Source organism: Sminthopsis crassicaudata, chromosome 4 (assembly GCF_048593235.1).
Source record: "Sminthopsis crassicaudata isolate SCR6 chromosome 4, ASM4859323v1, whole genome shotgun sequence".
In the NCBI taxonomy this organism is placed as follows: Eukaryota; Metazoa; Chordata; class Mammalia; order Dasyuromorphia; family Dasyuridae; genus Sminthopsis; species Sminthopsis crassicaudata.
In genome coordinates this window covers 456,365,537-456,383,346 of record NC_133620.1, presented here as the reverse complement: position 1 = coordinate 456,383,346, position 17,810 = coordinate 456,365,537, and the positions used below count along the sequence as shown (strand labels likewise).

General features: G+C 40.0%; 1 protein-coding gene across 4 annotated transcripts in view; it reads right to left on the bottom strand.

Moving 5' to 3' along the window:
• The window catches only part of AKAP10 (A-kinase anchoring protein 10), a 49,947-nt gene that overhangs the window by 23,547 nt on the left and 8,590 nt on the right, over positions 1 to 17,810 (bottom strand). For 2 of the 4 annotated variants that reach the window (XM_074263906.1, XM_074263907.1), the window contains exons 2-7: positions 15,248 to 15,295; positions 8,003 to 8,185; positions 6,103 to 6,657; positions 3,000 to 3,098; positions 1,348 to 1,432; positions 648 to 771 (exon numbers count right to left, since the gene is read on the bottom strand). In XM_074263906.1, coding sequence (XP_074120007.1) covers positions 648 to 771; positions 1,348 to 1,432; positions 3,000 to 3,098; positions 6,103 to 6,657; positions 8,003 to 8,185; positions 15,248 to 15,295 — 1,094 coding nt within the window. Of the gene's footprint in view, positions 1 to 647; positions 772 to 1,347; positions 1,433 to 2,999; positions 3,099 to 6,102; positions 6,658 to 8,002; positions 8,186 to 15,247; positions 15,296 to 17,501; positions 17,572 to 17,810 lie in introns of all 4 variants that reach the window. The other 2 variants (XM_074263909.1, XM_074263908.1) reach the window with 2 other exon arrangements.

Below are 17,810 nucleotides of genomic sequence, written 5' to 3'. Positions count from 1 at the left end.
ACTTAGATGAGTAAAATGTGTCTTTTGCTAAAGCCATCTGAGAGCTGTCCAGTAAAAATGCCCCACCAAGGTTCACTTACTCGCTGCTTCTAGTAAATGCTTCACAGGGTACTGAAATTGCTCAATAAGCTAAAATTAAAAGAATGGTAGCATGAAAGAGTATTTACTAACAAATCTTCTCTGTTGTTTAGTCTGCAAATACTATTTTGTGAGACCTAGCGATGACAGAGCATGTTTATAAGATATCTCTAAAACAACAACTATAACTAGGGTGCTTCCTCATTTTACTGATGGGGAAGGAGACTCATCCATACCCATGGGCCACCCAACTATTAAATTAGAACTGAGGCTCTACCTCTAAATGAGTATCATCAGATTTGATGAAAAGCTAAAAATATGGTTCAGAGTATTCTCCAAATATTCTAGCGGCTATTTTAATAATTTTACATTTAATTTGTTTTTTCTTTCATTTAACCATTAAACTTTTTGAATATTCACTCCATTAAACAGAATATATATCCGGAAGAGAAAATATTTTCATTTAATTCATTCTACTTTTCACATTCTTTTCTATAGGAAATGCCTTAATATGGATGGATTTAGGGGCACAAATGCTATAAAAGGGTGAAAAGAAATATAGATTTTACCTCTGAGAAATAAAACAGGGCTGATTCACAGAAGAGAATGTCAGCCAGGTAAACAGTTCCACTGGTCAGCACTTCAATCTGGTATTTACAGAAATGGTGACTTCGCAAAAACTCACTAAAGTGCCTGAACATGACAAAATGGAAAAAATCTGAAGGAACCACAACCAAGTACAGTTTAATCAGGAACAACCTACACTAATGTCATCACTGATCATGGCACATGCAGGATCTGAAGACAATTCCCCCCAAATTGTGGGGTTTTCCTGGGTTTTTTGTTTTTCTTTTTTTAAAATATGAATAGATATTAGGGAGCAGATTAAATATGCATAGGAGAAAAAATAATGGAGAATTGAGGAATCCATTCTTAGCCTTTTATCATTTAATGAAGCTAGTGACTATTCTAGTCACATAAACACTTGAGCTGTTAGAACTGAAAATTAGTTTTTTAAACTCAGAAAAAAAAGATCAAGCAAATTACAAGTGAAAAATGAACATACAAGTGCAATTTAATTAATATTTATGTGTTTCTCTTTTATAGGAACCCAAGCTAAGAGCCATTCTCAAGCTACATGGATCTGCAATTGTTTTTCTTGTAGGACCTCTGCATCACCATCGCACTGCACTGTACTGCGTAACAACATACAACATAAAACCGAACCCCCAAGAATCCAAAATGTTGCAAACTGCCAAGTTAACTTACTCTTGTTCCATTGCATGAAATACTATGGACTGTGCCATAATAAAACAGTTGGGATCCACCTGTCCATCCTCCCCGCAAATCTTTGCTGTAAAAGAAATAGTAAAAAATTTCAGGAAAGCCCAAGCTATAAATAAGCACAGTAACTGGCAGATAGGAGGAATTTAATAAATGTTCACTGACTGACTGATTTAATTCATTCAGTCATCTTAAATTAAAATGTGGGATAAACTGAAGGATAAAATTAAAGTTTCTTTTTTAATGACCCCTGTTTCTACACCACATCACTATATAAACTACTCTTTCTATAAAAACTAAAACCTATTAGGATAATTAACAAATTCTAATCTTCCCAGGATGGGAAGGGGCTGGGTTTAAGCTTTTGCTCTATGGATGCCAGAGGGTTTGGGCTATCTCATGTGACCAAGGTCACCAAGTGAGCCAAAAGGAGCAGCCCCAGCCCGTCCTACATAGGCCAAGTTTACCTAGAAGCTTCTGTCTTTTGACGCAGTCACCAATGCTTCCTATTTTAGTGACTGGGTTGAAGATAAATGTTCTCTTTAGTGAGGTACAATCCTGACCTGGAGAAAGGGAATGGAAGGGAAGAGGAGAAAGCCGTAGCTACCAAATTCTTACAGGAAGAAGAAAGTTCAAAATAGCCAAAAGTAATTTTTTAAAAAGAGGAGGTGTTCCATGAAGGAAACACAGGATATAGTGTCCTAACATAATGTCCAATGCCCTCATTAATGGATGCCTGTTCTATGCTTAACATGAAGCAATTTTATTAACACATTTATAAAGAGGCAGGTTCAATATAAAGTACCTATCAGGGCAATGTATGTATTCCCAGAATGATCACCTAAGAGGGTCCCCCTTTCACTTTCTTGGACATTCTTTGTACAAGAAAATTCTAGTCAAAATGAAGATGAAGGGGAGCCTTGAGGATGTGTGTGAAAAAAAAGAGGGAGAAGGCTCTGTGCTCAGCCCCTGAGATGTTGGAGACGAGGCTCTGGAGTGAGTGGACAGGAGAGAGCACCTTAGGTCTTCTCTGTGCTAGGAGCATACATCTGTCTTTCTCAATTACTATCTTTCTGAAATTCACAGCACACCCAGAGTCCCTACCTGTTCCACCAGCCTTAGAGATTCTCCTTCCCATCCTTGAAGTCCTCCCCGACTCTCATGGGAAGTGTTCAGCTAGCACCACCTCCACCCTCCACCAGGGGGTGCAAGGGAGCAGAGAGCTAGGGGCAGGGGCAGGCCCAGGCCAGAGCTCACAGGCCTTAGGAGGTAACTCAGAATCCTGCTCCCCTTGTACTATTATTTCTATGGCACAAAGTCTTTTGTGTCCCAAACAAAGAACCTAGACAGAAATAACCCTTCCAAGCAGCCTCCCAGCTGCACCAAGAGCACCATGTTGCTGACGCTGGGGGTGCCACAGGTCCCCCTTTCTCCACCCCACCCCAGGCCCACTGCAACCTTCAGAGCCAGTGGCTTGAGGCTGGACGGTGCCAAGAAATTGCCTCCTTCCCTCCCCAGCCACCCTCACAGGTCAGAGAGCGTTCTGAACAGAACAAGCAGAGATGACACAGCGCCCCCCTGTTTGGAGATTCCTTTGGGCTTCTGAACATAGGCTGGGAACACTGAAATGGGCTTACCTACAATGTCATTTCTCATCCCCTCTGTTATAGGGATCGGTTTAGCAGCATCCGGAGATATATATTTGGTAAAAGTACTCACTGCATCGCGTTCTATACCTGAGAAGAGAAACAAGATGGTGGCTTTAGAAATCGCAGCAGCTTCCTGGCAGGCACTGGCTGAATGCCCCGGCTCCTGACCTGCTGCACAATCCCCCCATTACTTCTGCTCTGCTCTTTCTGGAGCAAGTCGGATTATCACTCTTCCAGATTCTGGGAGACATGTCTGTTGTTGGGGTTCATCTCTCTTTCTCCTTCCAGCCCATTCCATGCCATCCATGCCCCAAGTGAGCGCCTAGCACAGTGGGGTCCGGATCTTGCACAGGCTCATTCCGAAAGCCGTGTCCAGGGGGAGGAGGCAGCGAGGACCCGCCCCTGGTTATCTCCTCCCGACTGCTGAGGGCCCTTCCAAAGCAGCCAAGAACTGGGAATAAAGGCCTGGAGATGATTCTCACTCACAAATTAGCCTTGGAGGCCGAGCATGAGCACACTGACTGACGAGGTCCCAAAGAGGACCTGAAGGGGACCTGGCATCTGAGTAGCCTTGGACACAGAATTCCAAAATGAAATACTGACCAAATGCTGACCCCAGAGAAGAGCAGCAGCCAGAGGGGCTCATCAGAATGACCGGAGAAGCCAACAGCAGCCAGCCCCATCTTTTCTGGGGGCAGAGGCTGCCAAGGGCTGAGGAAAGCTAGGGTACGGTTTGTAAACAGATCCCCAAAGTTCAATTTTTCATCTATTCTATTTGGTGATTAAGAGAATTACATAAAGTGGCACAGATGCTTTTTCACTTCCATATTACAAACCAAAAATTCAAGACAAGGCAAATTTTTTTTGGGGGGGGGTGGGGGAGGGAAGGAACACGAAAGAAAATGCTTCAACATCAAATTTTTTACTTTAACTAAAAAGATGCCATTTAGAGGAAGCTGCCAGAGAGGGAAGTTCACTGCAAGAATCTGAGGACATTAAGATCAAGTGGTCTAAGTTTCTGCATTTTAACTTTCAGCTCCTCTTCCTTCCTCTTTAAGTCCAACAAACCTCAATCCAAAAAAACCCAGAAACTGCTCAAAAGAAATTTCATTTAGTTATCTGCTCTTTAGTGCAGAATAAACCTATTTCCATTAAAGTGAATACAATAAAATAAGCCTGAAGTTATAGATTGTTTCAGAAAAGTTCTAAGCCTTCAACCCAAACAAAAATAATATAGAGAGGACACATTTTGGCACTGCAGCAGAGAGGAGAGGGCTGACCTCCAACCAAAAAGAACAAGGTTTGAATCTTACTGATTATATACTGGCCATATGATAGCCAAGTCAGTGCCCCATGTCAGAGGGGCCAAACCCATTGCCTGAGCTACAAGTTCATCAGGCAAATCCAGATCAAAAGGTAACTGGGAAATGTGAAAGAAATGTTTTTAAGAAAAAAGAACATAGATAATGTTTATTTGTGCTTTTCTAAGTTAGTCTGCAGCCTACAGGGCTTCCTTTCTATCTGAGAGGCACTGATCCTCATTTGGGAGTTTTCTATATTAGTGAACTCATAGGTCCAGTCCACATCTTAGACATGTTATGGTCCACATTTTCTCTAATTTAAAGTTTGCAACAACTTTATTTGATAACAAATCATTTAATAATTTTTTTAGGGGCAGTTAGATGGTATATTGATAGAGCACTGGCCCTGGCGTCAGAAGGACCCGAGTTCAAATGTGACCTCAGACACTTAGTGAAAGTTGTTTGAGTCTGGGCAAGTCACTTATCTCTGAATACCTTGAAAACCAAAACCAAACCAAATCACACCAAATTCCCTTTTAGCATCTGTAGTTGATAAAAAGGTCCCTAAACATGAACCAAGCTTCCCTAAAACATTAGGGAACACATGTTTTTGGAAGGTGCAAATCATGAGGCATGTGGGGGGAAGGAGAGAAGTTCAAGATAAATGTAGTCAGAGAACGGTGGTTCAGCCTCTCAAAGGCTGGCCAAAAAAGCCTGGATTCAAGTTCTGTCGGGTCACACTGGGCAAAACTCCTATAAAATGGGGATGAGGACACTGCCCTGCCTGGCTCACAGGAGATGGTGAACAAAGGAGTAACATCAATGAGATCTTTTCATAATGTATCCCACCAGTTCTAATGACTCCAATACAGCGAAGCTTTCCTTGTTAGAGGGACACTGAGCACACACACCAGTTCTTATCTATCAGCCTGTGGTGACATTTTTTCCTGAGTGAAAAGGAGGGCTGGGAGTATCTTATGCTTTCCTCATTCTTGGGAAGAAATACAATTGTCTTTATTTCTACACAGATCTGCATATGTATCAAGAGATAAAGGAAAATGGCAATTAAATAGGGCCTTTTGTTGTTGTTTGGTCATTTCATTCATGGCTACTCTTTGTATATAATCACAGATTATACTCTTTGAAATAATCACAGATGAGGAAACTGAGGCAAAGAGAGTTAAGTGACTTGGCCAGGGTCACACAGGTGGTGAGAATCTTATGGCTCCAAGCTCAGTGCGCTCTACCCATTGCGCCACCATGCCGCTCCAGGAGGCTGCCTGAAGGCTCTGATCAACCTGATCAACCACACTGTAGGGAACGTCCCCAGCCCTCCAGGTAGCCTTATCAGCAAGATTAGACCTTCTTAGCTCAGAAGGTCATGTCTGACCCATGGCCTACTCTCCTGCCTCAGAAGCCATCCACTCTGAGTTCTGTCCAAAATTGTCATTGAAAGGAACGTGGCACGTCTGCTCCACAGCTGCACAAAATGAGGTTCCAGCTGAACCTAAAAAAGCGAATCTTCGAGTTATCCGCTCCCCAATAGGGTTTCTGAAGGAAGTTACAGAAAAGGAACCCTAACCCTCCCCCACCCCCCAGGGTGACATGAATCACTCTGAAGATGTTCCTGGGTCTCCCAATCCCCGCAGAGAGGCTGGAGGCCATGATGGGCATAGTCTGAGATGAGGCAAGGCCCATGTCTGTCCTCCTCTTTCTTCAGCCTCAATTCTGATTGGGATTAAAAATAAAGATAAAGCCAATAAAAGACTACCAACACATTACCTACTTACTTCTCATTAGTTTTCCTGATAATTCCTTTAGAGTAGAAGAAGGACTATTTCTATTTGATCCCGTAAGTCTGGAAGAGTCTTGATATTCCATAGAAACTTGAGTCACTTCCTTGGACATTTCAAGATGGAGAGAACGAACATTATCTCTATCCTGGGAAGGCAGCGAGTGATTCTGAGCATTGCTAGTTCTATTATTCATCTCTGTTCCTTTTGAGTGGGTCATGAGCAGCTGGACTGTGCTAGAATTCTCCAACCTCTGGTCAAGAAACTCAGATGGAAAAGAGGCTGTCGTTTCATGTCTTTTAGATGAAGGAGAGAGAGGTTCTGCCAAGGAGCTCTGTTTAACTGTATTCAGACTGTGTGCTCTTATGCGGGACCAGGTTGTAGAACGGAAACTTTCAGCCTCTAACCAGAATTTCACTAAATGTTCCATTCTCCGAAGTTCCATAAACTGAATAAAATACGGAAGGGCAATACTGTCCTGCAGGACTTGTTCAAGGGTCTTCGAAAGACTTGATTTGGTCTCTTGAGTCTGATAGTCCAAACAAGATCTGCCTAAAAGACAAAGAGCAGCAAAAAAATTAGCCAGAAAAACTGGACAATTTAAGATTCAGAGACTGGGCACCTTTAATAAGACAAGCATTGGCTGTCTGCAATAAAATTTACACACAACTCAATATAGCTAGAAAAAGAATAAATGGTTTAATTGGCTGTAAAATAAAAAAATAAGAGCACTATAGAAAACAGTTTTTTAGTCATCAGAGGGGAAAGAAAAGAACAAGTGATCCCTAAATGCACTCAATATTTTTATCTAAAAGGCTCCTTGTTAGTTGGCTAATCCGCATTATTCTGCTCCAGGAAAATGAGATCACAAGATACATAATCAAGAGAAAAAGCCTCAAGATTAGCACAACAGACTTTGTCTACATTTCTAATACAATCAATTCTCAAACCCCAACATTGTGTCCTTGTGCCTAAAGATCAGAACTAACTTTCAAATTTTCTGCTCCCTTCCCTCTTTTGTGGCCATCCCTAATTCTTAGGAATATCTATCCTATAAAAAAAAAGGATGTAACTGAAGAACACTCTAGTTCTTCAGCCAAACAAAGACAGAAGGCAGCAATGTGACGAGAGGCCAACTTCAGAAGTGCCCCATGGAACCACAGAGAAGAGAGGGTCACAAAGCATTCTACAAGACGACCTTGGAGTGATGGACCAGCTGGTTAGAAAAGGTCCTGAAGGAAAAAAAAACAGGACAGCCCCCCTTTTATGGCAAACAAGTGCAGGTTTCCTGGGACACACCAGAGTACACTTGTCAGATGTTTTTGCTTAATTGTTTTCTTTGTCACAAGGAAGGATTCACTCAGGAGTAGGGGAAGGAGGTGGGAAACAACTATGATTTGAATACAAAAGATTTAAATAAAACATTTTTAAAAATCCAATCCAGCCCCCTTTAGCATTAAAAATATTTCTTGTCTCCAACAGCAAACATTTCAAAAAGTGTCGCTTCTTCTCATTTTAGATTACTAAATCTCAAGTTTTTCCTGATACTGGATATCACATCCTAAGAAACTAAGCCGCTAGGAAATTTTATCTGCCAAGTCTCACCTGACTGTGGCTACAACAAAGAAATTATAAGTGAGTCTATGATTCATCTTTTTATTTAAAACAGACGGCCACAAACATCTGCTGGCTCATTAGGCTACCTGAAAGACTAGAAGAGCTGCATTTTTAACTTAACTCAGCTGACATCCTGTTAACACCATCTCTGATGCAGAACCAGTGCACTGTCTTACCTATCACATTTGCAGATGATACTCTGACACAAATAGTCTTCCAAATAGTTTTCTAAGTGCCTTGAAATATGGTAGCAATCTAAGAAAATCCTTCACCAACTTACCGAGGTCACCAAAATGAGCAGCCTCCATGTGACTGGGCTGTTTCTTAAGAGCAGCTGTCCTGCTACTTGAAAAAGAGTCCATATTGGCAGAAATGGCATTGATTGCCACATGGCTTGGTCCGGCAGCCTCCAATAAGGCATGATTTCTAGGGCTCTTTTGTGGGGAATGTACTGGTAGTGCAGCTGTAATTAAAAAAGAAAGAAAAAAATGTTTACCAGAAAACCCTTGATTTGGACATCTAGAAGCTTAATAACTAACTCCTAAGGGTATAGCCATTTTACTAATTTAAAAAATAAGTATACGACTCTTCGTTATTTAGGAATATTTTAAACACTGATTTTTAAAGTTGTCATACATTTTAAGAACAAAAGACAATACACAGCCAGCTTCTGAATCAGGAAGATCTGCTTCATGCTGAATATATGACCCATTCTGGCTGTGTGACCCTGCGCAACTGACAATCTCTCTGGATCACAGGCAACTTTCTCAAACTTTTAATATACAGAGAAGGTGCCAATCACTGACAAAGAGTTTCCTCACATGGAAGAGCTCTATCCAGTAAGTCTCAAAGTGGACTCTTTCAGAGAATCTTGAAGGTCAAAATTATTTCCATAATAATACAGATTATAATTTCAAAAGTGATAAATACCGATAGATATAACTCACATAAACAAAAGCTCTTTTAAGGTTGCAGGACCAATATCAATTCTATTCCTCTTGCTCTCATGTACTAAGAATATCAGTTGTAATACTACTTTGACCTTATAACAGATGTAACAGGCCATACTTCTTTTCCCTGTCCAGAGACCAGTGAATTTGAACATGGATTTAAACAATATGCACATTTGCATTCCTCTCTCTCCAGTAAGCCAGCAAGGTTGAATTTTTGTGCTATTCACATTCATGGTAAAGAAAATCCCCAAGGCTAATTAAATTTATTCAATTTTCAGCCATGTCCGACTGTTTGTGATCCATTTAGGTTTTCTTGGAAAGATATTGGAGTGGTTTGCTATTTCCTTCTCCAGCTCATTTGACAGATGAGGAAACTGAGACAATCAGGGTGAAATGATGCCCTGGGTCACACAGCTAGTAAGTGTCTGAGGTCAGATTTAAACTCAGGGTGATGAATTTCTGACTGTAGGCCTGGAGCCTTACCCACGGTGTCACCAGTTGCTCCAGTAACTAAATTACCAGTCTACAAACAGCTAGCTGACAGCCAAAAATGGGGGTTAAATAGTAAGAGTGTGCCCAGACTTTCTGTGTATTTACTACAGGTAATTTTCAAGGTGCCAACTTTATTAAGCTCACTTTTCTCCCTCAAGCTAAAGTAAATGAGAGCTAGAAAAATTTTAAGATCCTTTGAAGATTCACTGGTGACTCTGCAGAAGAATAGGCTAAGAAGAATGAATGCACTTCTCAATCAGGGAGAATGAGAAAGTTTTCTCTTCAGATGCAGGATAAGAGATAATGAAGATGAAAAGCAGTTCTACATTCTTTTCATCTCTCCTTGGGGAGCCCATGCCAGCCTTCCCAGCCCCTGCCATCTCAATCCTGCCTCTCCCCTCTAGTCCTGGAGGGCTCCTGGCACACCCAAAGGCCCCCTCCTTCTTGTTCAGTGTCCATTCTTGGGGCTCCAAGCATCACCTGGAGCACAGATGGCTTTCTAGCCTACATTTCTGGTCCTATACCCTAGAACCAAGCCTTCACAAGCACCTGGGAGCAGCCCAGGCCTTCCCTAATCTGGAGGGCCTTGCCTCCTGGCTGCTCATCTCTGTTCTGGAAGACCAACATCCTCACCATGCTCATCTGTGGGCAACCGTCCAATACAACTGCTGTTGGCTGGACACGGACTCCAGCATCTATAAGGGAGCATTTGCAATGGGGATGGCCTCTCATTTCCACCGCACCAGTGTGATTTTGCTTGCCTCAGGGAAAATGGGCCAGGAGGTCTGTGCCAGCCCTGCCCACCGATATCCTTCAGAGGCTTTGAGAGTACCCTTGTCCCGCTCCCTCTGACCTCCAGAGAAGGACCTGCCTTAGGTGAATTCTCTATAAAATAGGCTTTTAGGCCACATTTGTCTGGCATTTGAACCATGTGCCAGCTGGAGCTGCTCTCTGGAGTGGAGCCTTGGTGTCTGCTACGCTCCCTTGCTGGTATTTTCAGAATCTTCCTGAGACTAAGGGGGAGGATTCCAAGGCTCTGACAAGGCCAAGAGGATCACAGCACTCAATGAGCTCGGCAAGATGGCTCCGGAGATCGTCAGGGGTGGGGCTGTCAAGAGCAGTTTGCTCCCACATTTTCCTTCAGAGACTCCCCAACGTGAGCTGGCTCTGGCAATGGGTGCACCAACTGCACCGTCTACATGGATGTCCCTGCAAAGTCCCCTGCCAAAGTAACTGGATTTATCCACAGCATTCAAGTTTCCCCCATACTGTGACCTCTGGTTTCACTTACGGATGGTATGTTACTAGCTGGTGGAGAACCTGCTTTTTTGTTGTTGCCAGGACAAAGTGAGCAGAGGTAGCAGACAATCAATCCACATTCTGTTGCATCTCATTGTCAGATGCTGCATGGAGTACACAATCACCTGGAGAGGTGATTTTTTTGGGGGGGAGGGGACAGAGGCTATTAACTGTAAAGCTCCTAGACTGTGTTATAATATTCTGTGGTTTCAACTTAAGAAAATTATCATGTCACTTGCAAATAGGAACTATTTTATCTCTTCTGACAATGCTGATGCCTTTATTTCCCTTGTCTAGTATTTTTAGAACAAAATCAAATTAATTGGGCTTTTTTGGAGAGATGGATCTTTGCTTTACTTGTGCTTGTTAGGAAAGAAAATGCTTCTCCATTACAAGTAACACTAATTTTGGATATCAATCAATAAACATTTGTTTCTGCTTTGTGCCAGGCACTCAACTTGATTTTGGGAATACAGATACAAAAAAATTAAATAACCCATACTTTCATGGAACTTACATCCTATCAAAAGCGATAAGTACATGTATAAGAATTTTTTTTTTTTAAATGGAAACACACGACAGTTAAATATAAGGTATTTGGGGAAGAGAGGGGGAGATTATAAACTGTTATAAGGTTTTGTGTAAAAAAAAAAAAAAAAAAAAAAAAAGGATTTTTATGAAGCCAAGGTGAAAACTAAGTACACTCCAGACATGAGAGATGGCCAGTGTAAAAGAAGAGATGGGAGAAAAGTGGGTGAAGAACTGACAAGTCCTAGGCGTCAGGGATGGTGCCGGCTCCATCCTGATGGTTCTCTTGAAACTTGTACCTGGTCCCATCAGACCCCAACAGTTCAACTGCCATCTCTGTAATAATGATTCCATGGATATACACGTGCATGTCCACATCCAGCCTTAGTCTTAGGAGTCCCGGCTCCTCACCACTCATTACCTTCCATTCCTCATCCTAAACCTTCTTCCCCCCCCTTTCCAAAATCCCACCCTGTGCTGAAGACCCCCACAATCCCCCAGCATTGGCCCTTCTTGTTCCGGAGCTCTGGTGACTCTGGAGCAGGTTGGGGCCCCAACTCAGGTCCCTCCATCTGGACTTCCCCCTCTCTGCCCTCATCTCTCATCTTTTCTCTCCCCTCAGAGACTCTGCAGCTCAAGTACCTTCTTTGGCAGGAAGCCCCTTGTGATCCCTCCCTAGCACCCTTCTTCCCAAACAACTCTGAATATATTTTATCTATTAACTTTTTGTTTATGCTGCATTTTTTTTTAGAAGTACTTGTTACCTCCCCCACTAGAATATAAGCTCATAGTGAGTGGAGGCGAACACCCAGCCCCTAACACATTTTGGCACACAATAGGTGCCTTTTTGCTTGTATATTCCTCAAGGGGTTTTTGTGGTAAAGTTTTTCTTTCTGTTTAAGTCTCACCATACTTTTCCTCAGCATGCCTCCCCTTCCCAGAGTGCCATCTCTTTCTAATAAAAGACATAACATGCAAACAACAATGCACAGACAAGATTTATAGAGGATAAATTGGAAATAATTTAAGTTATTTGAACCCGATTAGTTTTAAATTAAATGTACTTTTTATTTTTAAATTTTTATATTTTATTTTCTCAATTATATATAAAAACAGATTTTAATATTCCTTAAAGTTGAATTTCAAATCTGCTCCTCCCTTCCCCTCTCCCCTTCTTGAAAAGACAATTTTATGTAGCTTACACAAGTACAATCATGCAAAACATTTCCATATTAACCATGTGGAAAAAGGAAACAGATCCAAAAAAAGGTCAATAAAAATAAAAATGGTAAAAAAGTATACTTTGATCTTCATTCAAATTTCATCAGTTCTTTGTAGGAGGACAGCATTTCTCATGAGTCCTTCATAATTAGCTTTTCTCAATTATACAATGATCCAAGACAAATCATTCCCAGCTGATCATACAACATTGCTGTTACCATGTACAATGTTTTCCTGGTTCTACTCCCTTTACTTTGTACCAGCTCATATAAACTTTTCCAGATTTTTCTGAAACCATCTTGCTCATCATTTCAATTAAAATTCCTATTCGATAATATACCATAACTTGTTCAGCTATTCCTAAATTGATAGGCATTTCTCAATTTTCAATTGGTTGCCATCACAAAGAGGTGCTTTAAATTTTTATACATATAGACTCTTTTCCTTTTATAGACCTAGTAGTATTGCTGAGTTAAAGGGAATGCAGTTTTATAGTCCTTTGGGTAGTTTCAGATTGTCCTCCATAATAGTTAGACCAGTTCAAAACTCTATCTATGGTGCATTTAGTGTACCTACTTTTCCACATCCCTTCCAGCATTTATCCTTTTCTTTATCTGTTACATTAGCCACTCTGATAGGTATAAGGTCTTTCTTCAGAGCTATTTTAATTTGCATTTCTCTAATCAATAGTGATTTGGAGCATTTTAAAAATAAAACTATAATTTTGATTTCTTCTTCTGAAAACAAGCCGTTTATATCTTTGACAATGCTTCAATTGGAGAATAAGGCTTATCAGAAATTTGCTATAAACTACCTTTCCCCTTCCCTCCCCCACCACACATGAATACACACTTTTCTTCTAATGTTGGTTATATTGGATTTGTTTGTGCAAACCCTTTTAAATTTATTTTATTTTATTTTTTGGAGGCAATTGAGATTAAGTGACTGACCCAGAGTCACATAACTAACAAATGTCTAAGGCCAGATTTAAACTCTGATCCTCCTGACCCCAAGGTCAATGCTCTATTCCCTGCCCTCTCTTTTTAATTCCATGTAATCAAAAAATTAACCATTTTACTTCCCATAAAGCTGTATGTAGTTTTGCCATAAATTTTCCCCTTTATCCATATATATGACTGGTAAGATATTCTGTTCCTCTAATTTGCTTATGATATCACCCTTTATGTCTAAGTTGGGGACCAATTGTGACTTTATCATGGTATAAGATGGGAGACGTTGGTCTAACTTTATTGTTCTTCAGTTGCTTCAGTCCTGTCCGACTCTTCATGACCCCATTTGGAATTTTCTTGGCAAAGATTCTGGAATGTTTGCCATTTCCTTCTCTAGCTCATTTTACAGACAAGGAAACCAAGCCTGACAAAACCAGGCCATTAGGGTTAAGTGTCTGAGGCTAGTCTGAACTCGGGTCTTCCTGATTCCAGACCTAGTTGCTTTAGACATAAAAACTAGTTTATGCAAGGTTCTGCCCAAATGCTTTCCAGATTTCCCAGAAATCTTTTGTCAAATAGGGAATTCTAAATGAACTTTTCAATGCTAATTTAAGTTTAAAATAATAAAGGTTAAATATAATATTTCTCCATAAAAATCCTATTTGGATACTATTGTTAGGATGGAGGTAATTTTGTTTTCTCCACACCCAAATGTAAAAGGCTGTAAGTTCGAGTTAGGTCTGTCATCATCTAGCTAAACCCAAAGAAAATTATCCTCAGAAGAATGGTTACCTAAGGTTTTTGGCCCCAGAAAATAATCATTATTTAGGACTTCTACTGGTATCATCACTAATTATACACAATAATAAAATCATAGCTTTTTGAAAAGTGAGCTTTTTTTAAAAGCCAAAATAACTCTAAAATTTTACATCAAACTCACCAAATTAAGGAAGGATGACAAAAGATAAAAATAATAAATACCTAAGGGAATATAAGCTCACCAATATACTGTTGGTGGAATGGTCCAACTATTCTGGAAAGCAAATTGAATTTTGTGAAGAATGATTAAAACCCTAATAAGAGATCCCATTGCTAAGTATATTGCTCTTGGCCCTCTCTTCCCCAAATAGGAGAACAGAGTATCAAAGACCCATTTATGCCAAAATATTCATTGCAGTACCTTTTGCATTAATAAGAACTGATAACAAAGTAGATGTATGTCCACTGGCAAATGACTAAACTATGGAATATTACTGCACCATGTGAAATAAGGACTATGAAACTTCTGAGAGGCATGGGGAGACCTGGATGAACTGCCAGGGAGAGGTAAACAGAATGGTAATTCCACAACAGTCTCTAATTATAACCAAGCTTGTCCCAGGAAACATTTCACAAACTGTCAAACTTGAATCATGATTAGCTGCTGAGTTTTGCTCAATTCTTTTACTTCCTTTTTCTGTGGTGTTCTTTGTTACAAGAGATGGTTCTCTTCAAAAAAAAAATTAATTTTTTTAGGTTATACATGTACATTCTTTGTTTTGTTTTGTTTTGTTTTTAAACATATTCCCATTATCATTCATGAGAAAACTCAGAACAAAAGGGAAAACCCATGAGAAGGAAAAAAAAGAAGAAAAAAACAGGTGAAAATAGTATCCTTTGCTCTACATTAAGCCTCCACAGGCCTCTCTCTGGATGCAGATGACATTTTCCATCCAAAGTTTATTGGAATTGCTTTGAGTTACTGAATGCTAAGAAATATCAAGTCTATCAAAGTTGATCATCATACTGTCTTGTTCTGCTTGTTTCACTCAGCATCAGTTCATGTAAATCTTTCCAGGCCTTTCTAAAATCAGCTTACTCATCAATTTTTATAGAACAAAAATATTCCATTACTTTCCTTCATATACCATAATTTATTCAGCCATTCTCCAATTTTTTACCGCCACAAAAAGAGTGAGCAATTTATTTTTTTTAAAAGATAAATTGATTTGTATGACGCAGTTACACAAGGTGGAAAATATTTTTCATGGCCAATGAGTAACATAAATTTTTTTTAATACAATGAAACTTCATTGAACTTACCTTTAATTGCCTTTACATCTGTGGCCTTGTCTTGTTCTTTGCCTTTTACTATTAGGGAAAAAAAAAAGTAATTACCAAAAGCTGAAGTAAAAAACAGAATTCAAATGCTGGACTATGGCATCTAAATGGATTGTCTATTGTCTGTCATTTAAAATAAATGGAACTTTTAATTGTCAAATACAAAAAGTCATGCATAACTACTTCAGGATTCCATCCCAATTTCTGCTATGAAGTTTCAAGTTTTATAAAGTTACTTCAGAGAAAGAAAAAGAGAGAAGAGAAAAGAGACAAGACGAGATGAAATCTGGAGATCACATTTCCCCTGACTCTTTATCCTATATTTATATTCACTTACACACACTGTCTCTCTCTGTGTCTCTGTCTCTGTCTCTCTCCCCCTATTTCTCTCACTTTCTGTACTGTTCTGGAACTTTACTAACTTTTTCCACTTTGCCCTAGGAGCTTTCTGGCCTCTACCCATGCCCTTTCAAATAGTCTTTTCCTATTAAAGTGCAAGCTCCTTAAAATAAATAAATATTGCAAGCTCTTTAAGAGCAAGAGACTATTTTTTATTTATATTCTTGGAATTTAAAAGGTACTTAATAAAATGAAAGAGAAAGGGAAAAAATGACATTGAGAGAGGAAGGAGGGGGGAAAAAAAGAAAGGAAGGAAGAAAAAGATATGATCTTCATGGGTTCCTTCATCCAGAATTACATAGATTTACAGAATCCCAAAAGCTGGCAGAAATCTAAGAGGCCATCTATTCAAATTCATCCTATCCACGAAACCAAGAATTCTCTTTACAACATTCTTACATGTAACATTGTTGTCTAACAGCAGAGAGCACATCAACTCTAGAGTTAGGCCCTTCCACTCTGGGAGAGCCAACTCATGCCGTCTTTCCCCCTCTATAAAATCACTTTACATAAAATCTCTAGGTTAAAACCAACAGGGGAGCAGCAATGTCATCTTAAGTTACTAACTCAAATATTTAAAGATCAAGTCATTAAAGTCTGATAGCATGAACAGACCAAGAGCACAGCTCTGTGACTACCAGCAATGTTTGGTAGAACAGAGAACAGCATTTCAAAATCTGAAAATAAAACCCTCTCTTCCTAGGATGCATAGAAAATAATATAAACACACATACACACACAGTAATATAAACACAGAGTACACACATATACATACACTCACCCTCATGGCCCTCCCATAGACAAAAATAGCTCTGGAAAGGAAAATACCACTCCTGGGCAGGTGTATGGCTTGATTACACCTCAAAATATTAAACCACAAATAGTGAAATCAAAAACAAGAATCTATATCCTTACTCTTCCTAGCCCCAATTTTTCTCTCTAGCTTCCCAACAAGGGGCTAAGATTCCTTCTTTCAAAGGGAAAAGTGTCTGACTCCCAAGTTCCCAGTGAGTGACTGCCTGCTGCTGCTGTGAACAGGTCAGGCAAGGCAGGACTAGTGACCAGCAACGTGGCAAGCTAAGCAGGGATGGATCCAGAGGACAGACAGACAACTGTGTAAAAGCAAGAGACAGCTGAGCTGAGGGAGTGAGAGTGAGAAAGAAAAGCAGAGTCTGGAAAGAGGCGCTGATATGGCCATTTACATGAGAACTGAGTGTCCAAATGACCAAAGCCAGATATTCTGGTTTGGTTAACTCAGGGTATAGCACTGACAGAAAGAAGGGAAGGCCAGCTCGAGCTCCCTGAAAAACCAACCTGCAAACATTATTTATACCAGACCTAATTTCTGGGAACGAATACTACAAGATATTGCAGGTTATACAATGCATTCATGCTTATCTAGGTCCTACCACAGTTTCAATATAGGGAGTTTATCCAAAAAGCTAAAGAGCGATCTCTCTCTTGTTCCTCTGACATCACAAAGATATCAATAGCATATGTGGGTTGAATAAAGACTGTCAAAAGACAGTTACTTTTGGAGCCTTCTGCCCACTTTTTGGTCTCTCTTTCATAACCTGCCGAATCCAAATCCTACTCTCTACCTTGCCAGGTTTGGAAGTCCCTGAGCAGTTGCATTTGCTGGTGGGTTACTATAACTAAGAATTTAACATCACCAGCCCACCCTTCTGTGTTTTAGCAGGTACATTCTGTTTTATGGATCATACTTAAAGCCTTTTCAGCATAACAGATTTGGAGCTAGAAAAAACTGGCAGGCCATCTAATATAATCAGCTTCTAGAGCAGCAGACCTGAGTTCAAATCTGGCTTCAAACACTTACTAGCTGTGTGATCCTGGTCAAGTCCCTTTCTTAATTCTGTCTGCCTCAGTTTCCTCATCTGTAAAATGAACTGGAAAAGGAAATCACAAGTCACTTTTGTCAAGAAAACCCCAAATGGGTCAGGAATAGTGGGACATGACTGAAACAACTGAACAACAAAGTCTAACATATTGAGAACTGACCAGTATTCATATTAAAGAAATGAAATACGAATATTAGCTCCTGCCACATGCTAGATGGCACATAAAAAAAAAAAAAAAAAAAACTCATGGCAATTCCCCAAAGCAGCATACACATCTTAGTCTGAAA